The sequence below is a fragment of the Geotrypetes seraphini genome, chromosome 12 (genome assembly GCF_902459505.1).
Source record: "Geotrypetes seraphini chromosome 12, aGeoSer1.1, whole genome shotgun sequence".
Lineage (NCBI taxonomy): Eukaryota > Metazoa > Chordata > Amphibia > Gymnophiona > Dermophiidae > Geotrypetes > Geotrypetes seraphini.
In genome coordinates, this window is record NC_047095.1 from 19,171,613 (window position 1) to 19,184,915 (window position 13,303).

Genomic DNA, 13,303 nt, shown 5'->3' on the forward strand with positions numbered 1-13,303 from the left:
ATTGACTCTCTTGAGATCCAGAACAGGTCTGACAGAAACTCCCTTTCTGGGCACTATGAAGTAAATGGAATATCTTCCCTGGCCACCAAAGCGTCCACCCTCAGGAGCTTAAATCTGTCTAGCTCGTCCTGAGCTACTGGGTACAAATGCCACAGGCACATGGCCTTTGCTACTCGGGAGACCTGCCTCTGGTGTGTCCCATGGAGCTGTAAGTTCTTGCATTGCTTCGTGAACCGAGGAGGTTTACTCATGCCCGCCATAAGGATAAGATGATCCAGTTACCTGTGGATCCAGTTGAGAGATATTAAAACCTTGTAGTGCCTTGAAGATAAAATATGGCAATTCTTCCATATGAAAAAGATGGAGATCTGTAGGACCATCCACCTCCCTAGCCAGCGCATCCTCTAATTCCAAATCTGCCACTTCCCCCTCCTCCAGAGCTTCTGGAAGAGCAAGAGATAAGGTGGAGTCTGATGGGAGGGTCACCTCCGTCTGTGGGCGCCACTCTGTACCTTTTTGCTGCCTGAGACTCCAGAGGAGGTCTACTGGCCTGGAGCAAGGATAAATTGTCCAATTAAACTTCCCTTGCTGTGCAGGCTGAGAGCTCTGCCTTAAAAAACCTTTATGCATTATCATGACAAACTCCGGGGAAAATGTGCAACTCACTGAGGGGTTATTCCATGTCAAGTGATCAAGGGCTCCCTGCATGACCATCATGGATTTTGATGAAACTTCATATGCAGAGTCCACCATGTCTCAAACGAACTTTGGTAAAGGTTTAGTTTCGCCTGTGGAATATTCGTGGAGATATAGCCATTTGTTTGACCCCATACTGCAATGACATACAGTACAACAGTGACATTCTGACAACTTTGAGACACAATATCTCACGAGCTATGTTTCCAAAAAAACTGAAACTTAGCTACCCTGCACAACTTTTGGAGCTCTATTCAGTGCTACCAATAATAATTTTTGTCGAGCACTGAGTGAATGGCTGAATTACAGTAAACTTGGCCGAAAAAATTAGTACTCCAAAAAAAGTAAAAGTTTGACATTACTTAACTCCCACAATAATTGAGTAATAAATGCGAAATTTGGCGCATAATGTCTCAGTACAACGTTGTTTTCAAAAGTACAATTTCAACCTCCAAGCTCTTTCCATTAGTTTACAAATTAAGTGTAAAGTTGCTAATTTGTGTAAAAAGGCCAAAAATAGGGTATTTTCAGCCTGCTTTTACAGAAAAATACCTTTTAGAAACTCTTTCAAATCAGTCTCATTAGAAAGAGCATATTTCAAACCCCCTAGAAAAGTGGACTTCATTTTTCAACGCAGGTTAACAATGCCCGAAAAAGGGGGACAAAGTTGGGAGATGTCACCATGGCAACGGCCTACGTTTCAACTTACAATTATGCCACTTTTCACACTGTTTTTACACAAATTAGCAACTTTACACTTAATTTGTAAACTAATGGAAAGAGCTTGGAGGTTGAAATTGTACTTTTGAAAACAACATTGTACTGAGACATTATGCGCCAAATTTCGCATTTATTACTCAATTATTGTGGGAGCTAAGTAATGTCAAACTGTGACTTTTTTTGGAGCACTAATTTTTTCGGTCAAGTTTACTGTAATTCAGCCATTCACTCAGTGCTCGACAAAAATTATTATTGGTAGCACTGAATAGAGCTCCAAAAGTTGTGCAGGGTAGCTAAGCTTCAGTTTTTTTGGAAACACAGCTCGGGAGATATTGTGTCTCAAAGTTGTCAGAATGTCATTGTCGTACTGTATTTCATTGTGGTATGGGGTCAAACAAATGGCTACATCTCCACAAATATTCCACAGGCGAAACTAAAACTTTACCAAAGTTCGTTTGAGACATGGTGGACTCTGCATATGAAGTTTCATCAAAATCCGTGATGGTCATGCAGGGCACTTTCCAAGAATCCGATCACTTGACATGGAATGACCCTGAGCAAACCTAAGTCGGCAGTAAAAATAAAACAACTGTGTCTCAGCAACAAAACGGCAATAACAATAAAGAACTCGATTCTCACTGACAAAACAGTAGCCAGAATAACCAAAGACAAAATTAACACAGTAATGAAATTTCTCTCATCTGACCTCACCGTTGTTAAGGCTGGTAGTTGTAGACTGCAGACTGACAGGAAAGTACAGTCCAGCTACAGAACTCTGGTCTCACTTTTTTTTTTTTTTTTTTTTAACTGGAAAAGAAGAAAATAGAGTACCAGGAATGATCCTCAATCCACTGGAGGGGAGGGTAGAGCAGGAACCTGGTGGGGGGCCCAGGTGTAACTCTCAAAGCTGGCACCGCTCAGCCAGACACCCCTATCTACCTGAAGAGAAAATTCTCAACAGAAGAAAAAATTTTCCAGCCAGAATTCAGGAGCTAGTTAAATAGCGACCATCAGCTGCTGGAGATAGAGCATACTGAAGATACAGGGAGTGTGCCAGTTAATCAGTTTCTCTATCTCCACCTGCTGGTAGATGTGTGCTATCCCACTAGTCTCTGGATACATCTGCTGCTCTTGCTAAGGAATACAAGGTTTAATAAATATATTAAGATATTAATAAATATTAATAAGATATTAATAAGATATTAATAAATGGTGTCTTTTTTATATTCAAAAACAAAATTAATATTTCAGCACATGACTAACTATAGCACTGGTCCTGGGAGAGGGACCGGGCGCCACTAGGTGTACCCCAGAGTTAGATACCCAGAAACCTAATCCCCCTGCTCTACTGAATTAGAGACTGAAACGTAAGCATGCCGCAGATGAAACCAAGAGCTCGGAGAGAGACCATCCATCTGCCTGTGGAGATAGAAATATTGAAGTACCAGTGAGCACACTATCCAATATATGGCAGAGCTCAGCTTTGTGCTCTCTTATCTCCGCCTGCTGATAGGTGGACACAACCCACTTGTCTGGATTCATTTGCTGCTGATGACAAGGAAACAAAATTAATATTTGAGCTGTTATTTACCTAGCACTTTTCAATCTGAACATGGCTCACTATCCCCCTCCTTTACTAACGCATAGCACGGGTTTTAGTGCCGGTAGCGGCAGTAACTGCTCCGACACTCATAGGAATTCTATGAGCGTCTGAGCAATTATCGTTGCTGCTGGCGCTAAAACCCGCACTACACGTTAGTAAAGGAGGGGGTATATTAGAGCACTGAAATGGAAAATAAACTGGCAATGGTGCACAAAATCTAAGTACAGTGGTGCCTCACACAACGAACTTAATTCGTTCCAGGAGCAAGTTTGTTATGCGAAAAGTTCGTTATGTGAAACGCGTTTTCCCATAACAATACATGTTAAAAAAAATAATTCGTTCTGTAGCATAAAATATGCTAAGATGACATAAAAAAAGATAAATTTATCTTGTTAGAGCTGTTAGCATGATATAGAGGGGATATATGTGAAGGGGAGGGGAGACAGGGGTTTTGTTGATCCTTGCTGTGTATTATAATCACCCCCCACATACTCCCCAGTACCTTTTTTAATTCCTCCCATCTTTCCCAGCCAGTGGCGTACAGGCCAGAAGCGCAGAGATCAGGAGCAATTCCTCTGCACGCCTGTGTGGGCCCATGCCGATCTCCGAATGGCCGCAGTTAGTTCTTGTGAGTCCCGCGAGAGCTGACTGCAGCCATTCAGAGATCAGCGCAGGCCCAGGCAGTAGCACAGAAGGCTTGCTCTTGATCTCTGTCTGCGCTTCTGGCTGGGAAATTTGCTAGACCACCAGTTCGAGTGAGCGAGTGAGAAAGTTGCAGCAGTGGTGGCTTTTTTAAAAAAATATGTGGCGGCGGGGGGAGGTTTAAAAATATGCGGTGGCGGGGGGAGGTTTAAAAATATGCAGCAGCGGCGGCAGGGGGGTTTAATATATGCAGCAGCGGCGGCAGGGGGGTTTTAAAATATGCAGCAGTGGCGGCAGGGGGGTTTAAAATATGCAGCAGCGGCGGCAGGGGGGTTTAAAATATGTAGCGCCACTGCACAGGGAGCCAGGCGGAGAGAGGGCAGTTAAGCGATGCAGCTCGGGCGACTTCGTTGTGTGAAACGAAGTTCGTTGTGGGAAGCAAGACCTGAAGTTCGTTGTGCGCAGCGTTCGCTGTGCGAGGCGTCCGTTATGCGAGGCACCACTGTATGTTTTAAAAAAATGTTTGTTACATTAAATCCTACCTTCACACCAACTGCAACATCAGTGACAATGCTGCAAAAGAAAAGAAACATTTTTAGAAAAATCTTATCTTCAGCAATTTATTTAATTCAAATAGCCATCAACCAAAAATGAATCTCATCTAAATCTAATTTTTCGTGTTATATACCGTATCTTCCCTGTATCATTACGGGCTCAAAGTGGTTCACAATACACTTCCCCCAATTTACGGGTTTAGTATTTGCGAATTAGGTTATTTGTGGTTTTTGGCTCCGATCCATCCCCCGCCTCCCGGACCTCCACAGACCTTAACTGGTGGTCTAGCAGTGACGCGGGACAGGAGCGATCTTCCTTCACTTCTACCCCATGCAGAGCTTTCATCAAAAATGGCTGCCATGAGTTCCCATGGTCTCACGAGATTAGAACGGGAACCCACGGCAGCCATTTTTGTTGATGGCTCTGCAAAGGGCAGAAGCGTAGGAAGATCGCTCCTGCCTCTCGTCACCATTAGACCACCAGGTAAGGTCTGGGGAGGTAGGAGGGAGGCAGGGGAGAGGTCCAGGAGGCAGAAAGGAGTGGGTCAGAGTTGGCCCTAAAAGTTATTTGCGGTTTTTTAATATTCATGGGTCTGCTCTGCTCCTAACCCCCATGAATATTGAGGGAGACGTGTAAAACTTGAAGAAATACAATAAAACTGATAAAATACATTAAACGTAAAAAGAAATAACAGTCTTTAGTCATCAACCAAGGACACTTGAAAGGAAAAATTATGTTCTTACCTGTTAATTTTCTTTCCTTTAGACGCAGCAGATGAATCCAGAGACCAATGGGATAGCATACATCTACCAGCAGGCGGAGAAAGAGAAACTGATTAACAGGTGGTCCTATTGGCTGGACTCCTCCTGTATCTCCAGTATAGCTCTTTGCCCAAGCATCCATAACCATCAATAGGCCTAGCATATAAAAGACTTATTTCCCATAACAAATCTCAAAAGGCAATAATACAGAATACAACCATCACTAACAACAAACTTCGAAAGTTGGAAAATAAAAAAAAGACAGACAATATCCAGAAAGGGTGGGACTCTGGATTCATCTGCTGCGTCTAAAGAAAAGAAAATTAACAGGTAAGAACATAATTTTTTCTTCCTTAGCAACAGCAGCAGATGAATCCAGAGACCAATGGGATGTAGCAAAGCAATCCTCAATCTGGGTGGGAAGCAAACACCGCCTCCGCAACAATCGAAGCACAAAACGCCCCTACCGCATGCGCCCCCACATCAAAGCAGAAATGCGGAGAGAAAGCACTCTCAGAAGACCAATTAGCCACGAGACAAATCTCCTCCAAAGAAAAAACCTCTGGGCTGAGCCCAAGAAGTAGTCATCGTTCTGGCAGAATGGTCATGAAGTTCTTTCGCCAACCGCTTCCCTGCCATCAAGCAAGCGTAAAGAATGTCCTCCTGGACCCATCGAGCGATGGAGGCTTTGGATGTCGCCATACGTTTGAGGCGTCCCGTGAAGAATACAAAAAGGTGATCTAAACAACTAAAAGCTGTTAGAAACCTAGCTAGCGGACAACGCTACGCACTTTCAAAAAATGCAGTAAATAGAGAGAGAATAAAAGATGGCGTCTTGAGCAGAGCACATATTGGAGTGCTCTCCGTCGACGGGGCAATTTCTTTTGAATAAATATAACTACTACAGCTATCTAATGCCCAAAAGACGTGGGAAACAGAGGGGATTTCCTCCACTTACCTCTGCTTTCTCCAATATGCGACAGACTGTAATACCATCGTTTACAGTCCAGCCAACCATTTCGGGCGGATCTGCTGCTGAGTCTAGGGGAAGTCTCAGCTTAGACGGCGACTTGTCGCTGAGCCCGAGAGAGCCACGCATGCCCCCAATGCCTGGAGGAACATCGGGAGACCGGTTGCTGTGGGGGAGCTCCCCGAATGTAGCGGGAGAGACGCTGCCGAGACCTGATGTTGACCCGGAAGTGTTCACATCAACGCCGACGTCGATTCCTGTTGGGGAGTCGCAGCGGCTAGGGAGTAGTGAACCCCGAGCAGCAAGTGGTGGAGAGGTTGAGGGAACCCAGGATTCGGTGCCTGGAGGAGTCACTGAGGAAAAGCTAGTGGCTATTTCCCCCCTCAAGCCACTTGTGAAGCCTCAGGCGGTCACACTTGATTCAATCTGGACTGCTTTGGAGAACCTACATTCGGTATGTGCTAATTTTGTTTCAATTACTTTAAATTCAACTTCTAAGATAAACCTGTTGGAGACATCACTTCAGCAGCAACAATCAGAGATAAAGAATTTAGAGAAAATAACAACAGAGACTAAAAATTTGATGACTAAACAAGTTTCTGATAAAATGCTTTTCCTGAGGAAGATTGAAAATTTGGAGAATCAACATAAAAGTTTGAACTTGAGACTTTTAAATTTTCCAATAGCCAAGTTTATGTCACCTCGGGAAATTTTTAGGAATTTCATGATAACTATATTGAAGATATCAGAATCTGATCTTCCACCACTACAAAAAATTTATTACTTAAAGAAAAATGTAAATAAAGAAGGAGAATCAGTTAGAGGTGAAGACCAGATGGATTTATCTGATATATTACAATCATCTGATATTGAAATAGAGGGTCGGGCTACGTTACTAGTCTCTTTTGTATTTCATCAAGATAAAGAACTGCTGCTGAAATTGTACTTTAAATTGAAACAAGTGTCCTACTTGGGAGGACGAATATATATGTTCCCTGATGTCTCAAAATGGACGCAATCTAGAAGAAAAGAATTTCTAACATACCGAATGAAAGTGATATCATTAGGAGCAGTTTTTCAATTAAGATTTCCTTGTAAATGTGTGGTTTCCCTTCAGGAAACAAAATATGTATTTTTTGAACCTGCCCAATTAGGCTTTTTTCTAGAAGGCAAGGGTGTCTCTACGCACCCAGATTGAACAGGATTGTATGGCGTTAATTTTGTTTGGAAGGCTGTACTCTGCTCTTTATTTTGGAATTCTTAAATTGGTTTATGTACCCCCTCCCCTGGGGGTTGTTATTTTCTTTCTTTTTTTTCTCCTCCACCCATTGTGGACTATGTAAGATGCTATATTTCCTTATGTTATTTGCTTATCAGCATGAACTGATTGTATTGTATTTCAGTATTTCCTTATCATTGTGTGTAATGATAAATTGAAATGATAAATATAAAAAAAAAAAAAAAAAAATGCAGTAAATAAAAGCACGTCTCCCCATTTCTCCTCCCAGGAAGAAGGAAGGAAAAGTGAGTGTCATAAAAGAAAAGATGACACCTCCTTAGAAAGAAATTGTGGTACCGTCCGAACTGACACCCCAGATTTTGTAAATCAGAAATAGGAATCCCCGCCCAACAAGGCCTGCAACTCAGAAAACCGCCGAGTGGAAGCCATGGCAACAAAAAACCCCGTGTTCAACGGCATAGCCATTTAGAGACTCAAAAGATAAGGATGAAATGAGGCCTTCGGTAAACTGTGAAGAAGTACAGTGGTGCCTCACACAACGAACTTAATTGGTTCCAGGAGCAAGTTTGTTATGCGAAAAGTTCGTTATGTGAAACGTGTTTTCCCATAACAATACATGTTAAAAAAAATAATTTGTTCTGTAGCATAAAATATGCTAAGATGACATAAAAAAAGATAAATTTATCTTGTTAGAGCTGGTGTTAGACACAACTGGGGACTGCAAAGTCCAGGCAGAGGCTTACAGCTCTCTTTGACCAGGGGGGACAGTTGCCCTAGTTGCACTACCCTAACCCTATTCCTGCTATGTGTGACTGTGGTATTCTGTTAGCATGATATTTCTGTGTAGTATTCTATAATAATTTGGCTTATTCAATTTTCTTGATAGTAGAGGGGATATATGTGAAGGGGAGGGGAGACAGGGGTTTTGTTGATCCTTGCTGTGTATTATAATCACCCCCCACATACTCCCCAGTACCTTTTTTAATTCCTCCCATCTTTCCCAGCCAGTGGCGTACAGGCCAGAAGCGCAGAGATCAGGAGCAATTCCTCTGCACGCCTGTGTGGGCCCATGCCGATCTCCGAATAGCTGCAGTTAGTTCTTGTGAGTCCCGCGAGAGCTGACTGCAGCCATTCAGAGATCAGCGCAGGTCCAGGCAGTAGCACAGAAGGCTTGCTCTTGATCTCTGCGCTTCTGGCTGGGAAATTTGCTAGACCACCAGTTACGAGTGAGCGGGTGAGATTAAAGTTGCAGCAGTGGTGGCTTTTTTAAAAAAATATGTGGCGGAGGGGGGAGGTTTAAAAATATGCGGTGGCGGCAGAGGCTTAAAAATATGCAGCAGCGGCGGCAGGGGGGTTTAAAATATGTAGCGCCACTGCACAGGGAGCCAGGCGGAGAGAGGGCAGTTAAGCGAAGTGCCTGCGCGGAAGGATGCAGCTCGGGCGACTTCGTTGTGTGAAACGAAGTTCATTGTAGGAAGCAAGACATGAAGTTCGTTGTGCGCAGCGTTCGCTGTGCGAGGCGTTCGTTATGCGAGGCACCACTGTATCTTAAGACTGTACTCCGGACAGGGCTTTCTAAGAGGTGTACATTTAGGAACTGAACTATATGAAGCTGAGAAGTAATCAAAGAGCAATATACCTAGCCCTTGTAACAAGCTAAGAATGGCACTTGAAGCGGAAGGGAATTGAACGCTAAGCCCTTGGCAATACACTTGTGCCAAAAAAGAACTCTGGAAGGGTGCAAATGTTGAGAAGTACCCAAGAAAGGAAAAACCTCCAAAAGGAAGCAGAAGCCACAGGTGGCAACGTCTGTATCGCCTGGATAAGAGAATAAACAACCTACTTCGCATAACCCTTACACGTCAGCCATGACTTTTCAAAAGCTAGGTCGCAGTACCAAAGTAGAATGAATATCCATGTTGATCGGACCCTAGGTGAGCAAATCCAGAGATATCAGGAAACTCAACAGTCCGGCTGTCAAAAGACTCATCAGATCCGCATAGCAAGGATGGGGCAGCCAATCCAGAGATTCTACAAATACTGTGCCCTGAAAGCGTGCTTGAGATGGCAAAACCAAGCCATCATCAGCCAGGGGAAAACACTGAAAAAAGAGAAACCAGAGACGAGAAAGAAGCCACGCTGCTACCCCCTCTGACTCCCACTCCCTGTGCCCGCCAAAGAAGCTAGGAAGCTTAGAATTTTGAGACGAGGCCATGAGGTCTAGTTCCAGGAGATCTCACTTCCATAAAAAGAGCTGGAACGCCTGAGCCAAAATTCTCAATATCCAGGATGTAGAAGATTTCACTAGTACTAACCTTTATACTTTCTAGAGCGTACACAGCGATGTACACTGTAACATACAATAAATGGGCCATGCACAGATTTCGCAGAGAGCAAGTCTATCCAAACTCTTTTCCTGACCCATAAAATGATCTGCCAACAGAAGAGGAAGATGAGGGTCTACCCATAGAAATAGAACAACAACTTTACCCGCCAACTGAGTACATCACCTAATGCCCAGGCTGTACAGAAATACCCCTGGGTATTAATACTGACTGAAAAGACCTTCAGCGTCATTCCGGAAGAACGGTCTGAAGCTCCAGAAACAGTAGCCTGACCATGCTCCAGAGTAGAAGAATGAACAAGTACTGAGTCGCCTCTTAAGACCAGACTCCTGGAGCTGAGGATGGAAGGCACCGAGCCCCCCAACCCGACAGCCCGGGATTATTGGTGGCCATGAGCTAGTCCAGCAAAGACCGAGGCATGCCTTTGAAAAGAGAAATCTCGCCGAGCCACCAAATCATACAAAGCGATGCTTCAGGAGCCTACCAAATAATTGGAGCCCTGAGATACTGGGAACCACCGGAACAAAAGCGACTGCTATAGCGTTATAATGGGAAAGCAAGCCGAAGTTCCCAGTGGAGTCAGCAATATGGATCCTAGAACCTGTACAGAATCCCATACTCTTGGTCATGGTGACCGAAGAAGAATGCAAACCTGAGACTGTGACTCATCGCCCTAGTCTCTGGGAAGAAACACATTTCTCTCCTATAGGAATAAAAACATCTCCCCAATATACATATAAAAAGTACAGGAGAAAAGAGCGCTGTGCAAATTTGAAGATTCACATCCAAAGAACTGAGGAAAAGAAACCACCCTTTTCGTGTCAGTCAAATGGTCCGACTGGAAGATATCTGAATCAAGCAGTCAGTCAAAAAGAAATTAGGTGAATCGCCTGGTAGCGCCAAAACAGTACCACTGCCTACATTTTCTAAAATGTTCGTGAAGCCTTGGGTAGGCGAAATGGCATGTGCCAAAACCGAAAGCGCTGCTCCAAGTGAGGCAAGTAAACCTAGTGCAGATTCGGAGTCCATAGTGAAAATGGAAATATTCTCCTAGTTTTTCTGCAGAAATGTGTAACCCTGAGAAACTAATTCAGCAGAATGGGATCCAGCCCCAGTCTGCCCAATGCCCCCATCTTGGGCACCATGCAGTAAGTGGAACAACATTCCTTAGTTCCTGAAGAACTACAAGAACTGCCCTGAGGATCACTAACACTTAAAAGGGAAACACAAAACATAGAGACTCCAAGAACGAACCAGAAACCTGAGGAGAATGCAAAGTTGCAAGCATCCTGAAAAATGTTCACAGCCCCCTGACCTGACATTATAGCGTCTTCTCCCTCATGAGAAAGCCTGAAGAGTCATTGGAAGAAGTCAAGATCCCCTCAGAATGAAGTGCAGGTCAGGGAATGGCAGGATGAGAACTGTAGGATCTGTAAGAAGAAAGAAAGTCTCCTAGGAAAAATCAAGTTTCACAACGTAAATAGGAGTATACTGGAACCATGAAAACAGTACTAACTCCATGCAACATGAGCGAAATACGTTATGTCCTTTAAAGTGAATACGTACTAGACGCAATCAAGATGCTGCGTGGAAAACAGCATCCTAACAGGTATCAGACAAAGCTCACATCGCTAATGAGAGCTTCAGGGATGAGGCTAACTGCCACATAGCGCGCGCTCCTCCGCGGGTTTGATAGAATAGGTAACTGGCTCCTGGTTAGAAGGAGCTGCACAGTCCTTCCTGACAGGTCGGGGGGTCCGTCTAGCATGTGCCATGAGAAGATGGCGACAGGAGAAACCAGCGTGATAAGCATGGAAATCTGAAGTCCAGGCCCCCTCAGAAATAGAGAAAGAGAGTCCTGGCCGCAGGAAGATGCGAAGTGTCATTATGCCCATAGAGACAGCCTGAACTTGGAAACTGTTAGTACTACCTTTAGGCATATATATCCTATGCCACTACTAGACACATGCAGTGCAGCACAGAGGCCCTACTAAGAAGGACAGTTACCAACAGACAAAGGCTCAATCTGCAGGGACCCCAAGAGAGACAATGAGATACCCGTGTGAAATACAGGGCACAATCTTACTGCTGATCTCACTGTGCCGTGAGTTGCCGTATTTCGGCTCAGTCCGGAGACCTGTGCTAGGTCACCCAGCACAGGTCAGTCTGTATGGTAATCCCCTTGAATGCTAACCCCAGAGTCCGATTAAACTAGCAGCTTCCTTCAAGGGAATATAGCAGGAACACAGACATATAAATCTGCCCAAGCTTGTCCCAAAGCTGGTGAAACACATACAACATATCTGAACCGGAAAGGAGAGAAAACGCGTAAATAAACTACCGGAACGCTGCAGCACTCACGCCATCACCAGAGACCCAAGCGCATGCCTGATTCTCGCTGACACGTGGCCGCTGCATCAACGCTCCTAGAAACAGTCAGATTCAAGCCCCGCAAAATTTACCCTGCTGCGGCCTGCATAGAAAGAAAATCAGACTCGCGGAATAACCAGAAGAACGGTGCGGTGCTTCCCACAGCGCCAGAAAAAAACATATCCCATCTCAAGTGTGCCGCTATAAACTGGCACCTGCACAATCAGCTGCACATGGCCGTGACAAACACCTACGAAAGAGAGCCTCAGAATAAACAGGACCACCACTGCTGCACTGAAACCCAACGAGGAGAACAAGTGCGAGCATGAAATCGCACCGCTACTGCCATGTTGTTACCAACAAGGAAACCAAGCGCATGCATGCAAAGGGCGGGAAAATCCCGGCTCCCATAACGGATTTCTAGTCATAAAACTTAGCCTCAATAAAATATTCATTCCTTAAACGTATGTTGACCGAACCCACATTACTAAGACTCCCAAACAGAACCTGAAGTTCAAACAGTAGTAAAAAAACACATCCATACTCACAAGCTTGTTGTTAGGGCTGGTTGAAGCCAGTTAGAGCTGGATGTGCATCACTAACAGAGCAGAATGTAGCAACTGTGGTCTCTTTTTTTTTTTTTTAAACAGAGAAGAGAAAGAGGAAAAAATCGAGACCCAGTCATACCCTCTAGCAACGGAGGGAGGGTGAGGCAGGGACCTGGGGGGGCCCAGGTGTAATCCTTAAAGCCAGCAGCGTTCAGCCGGACACCGTCTCACTGAAGAGAAAATCTCAACAGGAGAAATAGCATTGCCAGCTCACTGAAGAGAAACCTCAACAGGAGAAACAGAATGGCAGTCTCACTGAAGAAAAACCTCAACAGGAGAAAATAAAGTTCCAGTCACAGCTAGAACCCAGGAGCTATTCGAATAGAGACTATCACCTGCTGGGAGATAGAGCATACCGGAGATACAGGAGGAGTGCCAGCCAATAGGACCACCTGTTAATCAGTTTCTCTATCTCCGTCTGCTGGTAGATATGTGCACATCCTATCTAGTTTTTTGTAAAAATTTGAAGACTAAGAACATAAGAACTACTATTCCTTAGCAACAGCAGCAGATGAATCCAGAGACTAGTGGGATGTAGCAAAGCAATCCTCAATCCGGGTGTGAAGCAAACTCCGCCTCCGCAATGACTGAAGTGCCAAAATCAGCCGCCGCCCGCACTGCCACATCCAACCAGTAATGCTTAGAAAAGGTGATCTTGGAAAACCAAGTACACTTCCCCCTCCCTATTCGCGGTTTCAATGTTTGTGGTTTTGGTTATTCACGTTTTTTTCTTCAGCCTCCCCCCCCCTGAGAATCGCTCATTGGCATCGAAAAAAACCCCACAACCCCAGAA

General features: G+C 44.5%; 1 protein-coding gene across 4 annotated transcripts in view; it reads right to left on the reverse strand.

Moving 5' to 3' along the window:
- The window catches only part of PTBP2 (polypyrimidine tract binding protein 2), a 232,300-nt gene that overhangs the window by 202,923 nt on the left and 16,074 nt on the right, over positions 1-13,303 (reverse strand). For 3 of the 4 annotated variants that reach the window (XM_033915943.1, XM_033915944.1, XM_033915946.1), the window contains exon 2: positions 4,204-4,234. The exons of the other annotated variant lie outside the window; for it this stretch is intronic. In XM_033915943.1, the coding sequence (XP_033771834.1) occupies positions 4,204-4,234 (31 nt within the window). The remainder of the gene's footprint in view (positions 1-4,203; positions 4,235-13,303) is intronic. 4 annotated transcript variants of the gene reach the window in all.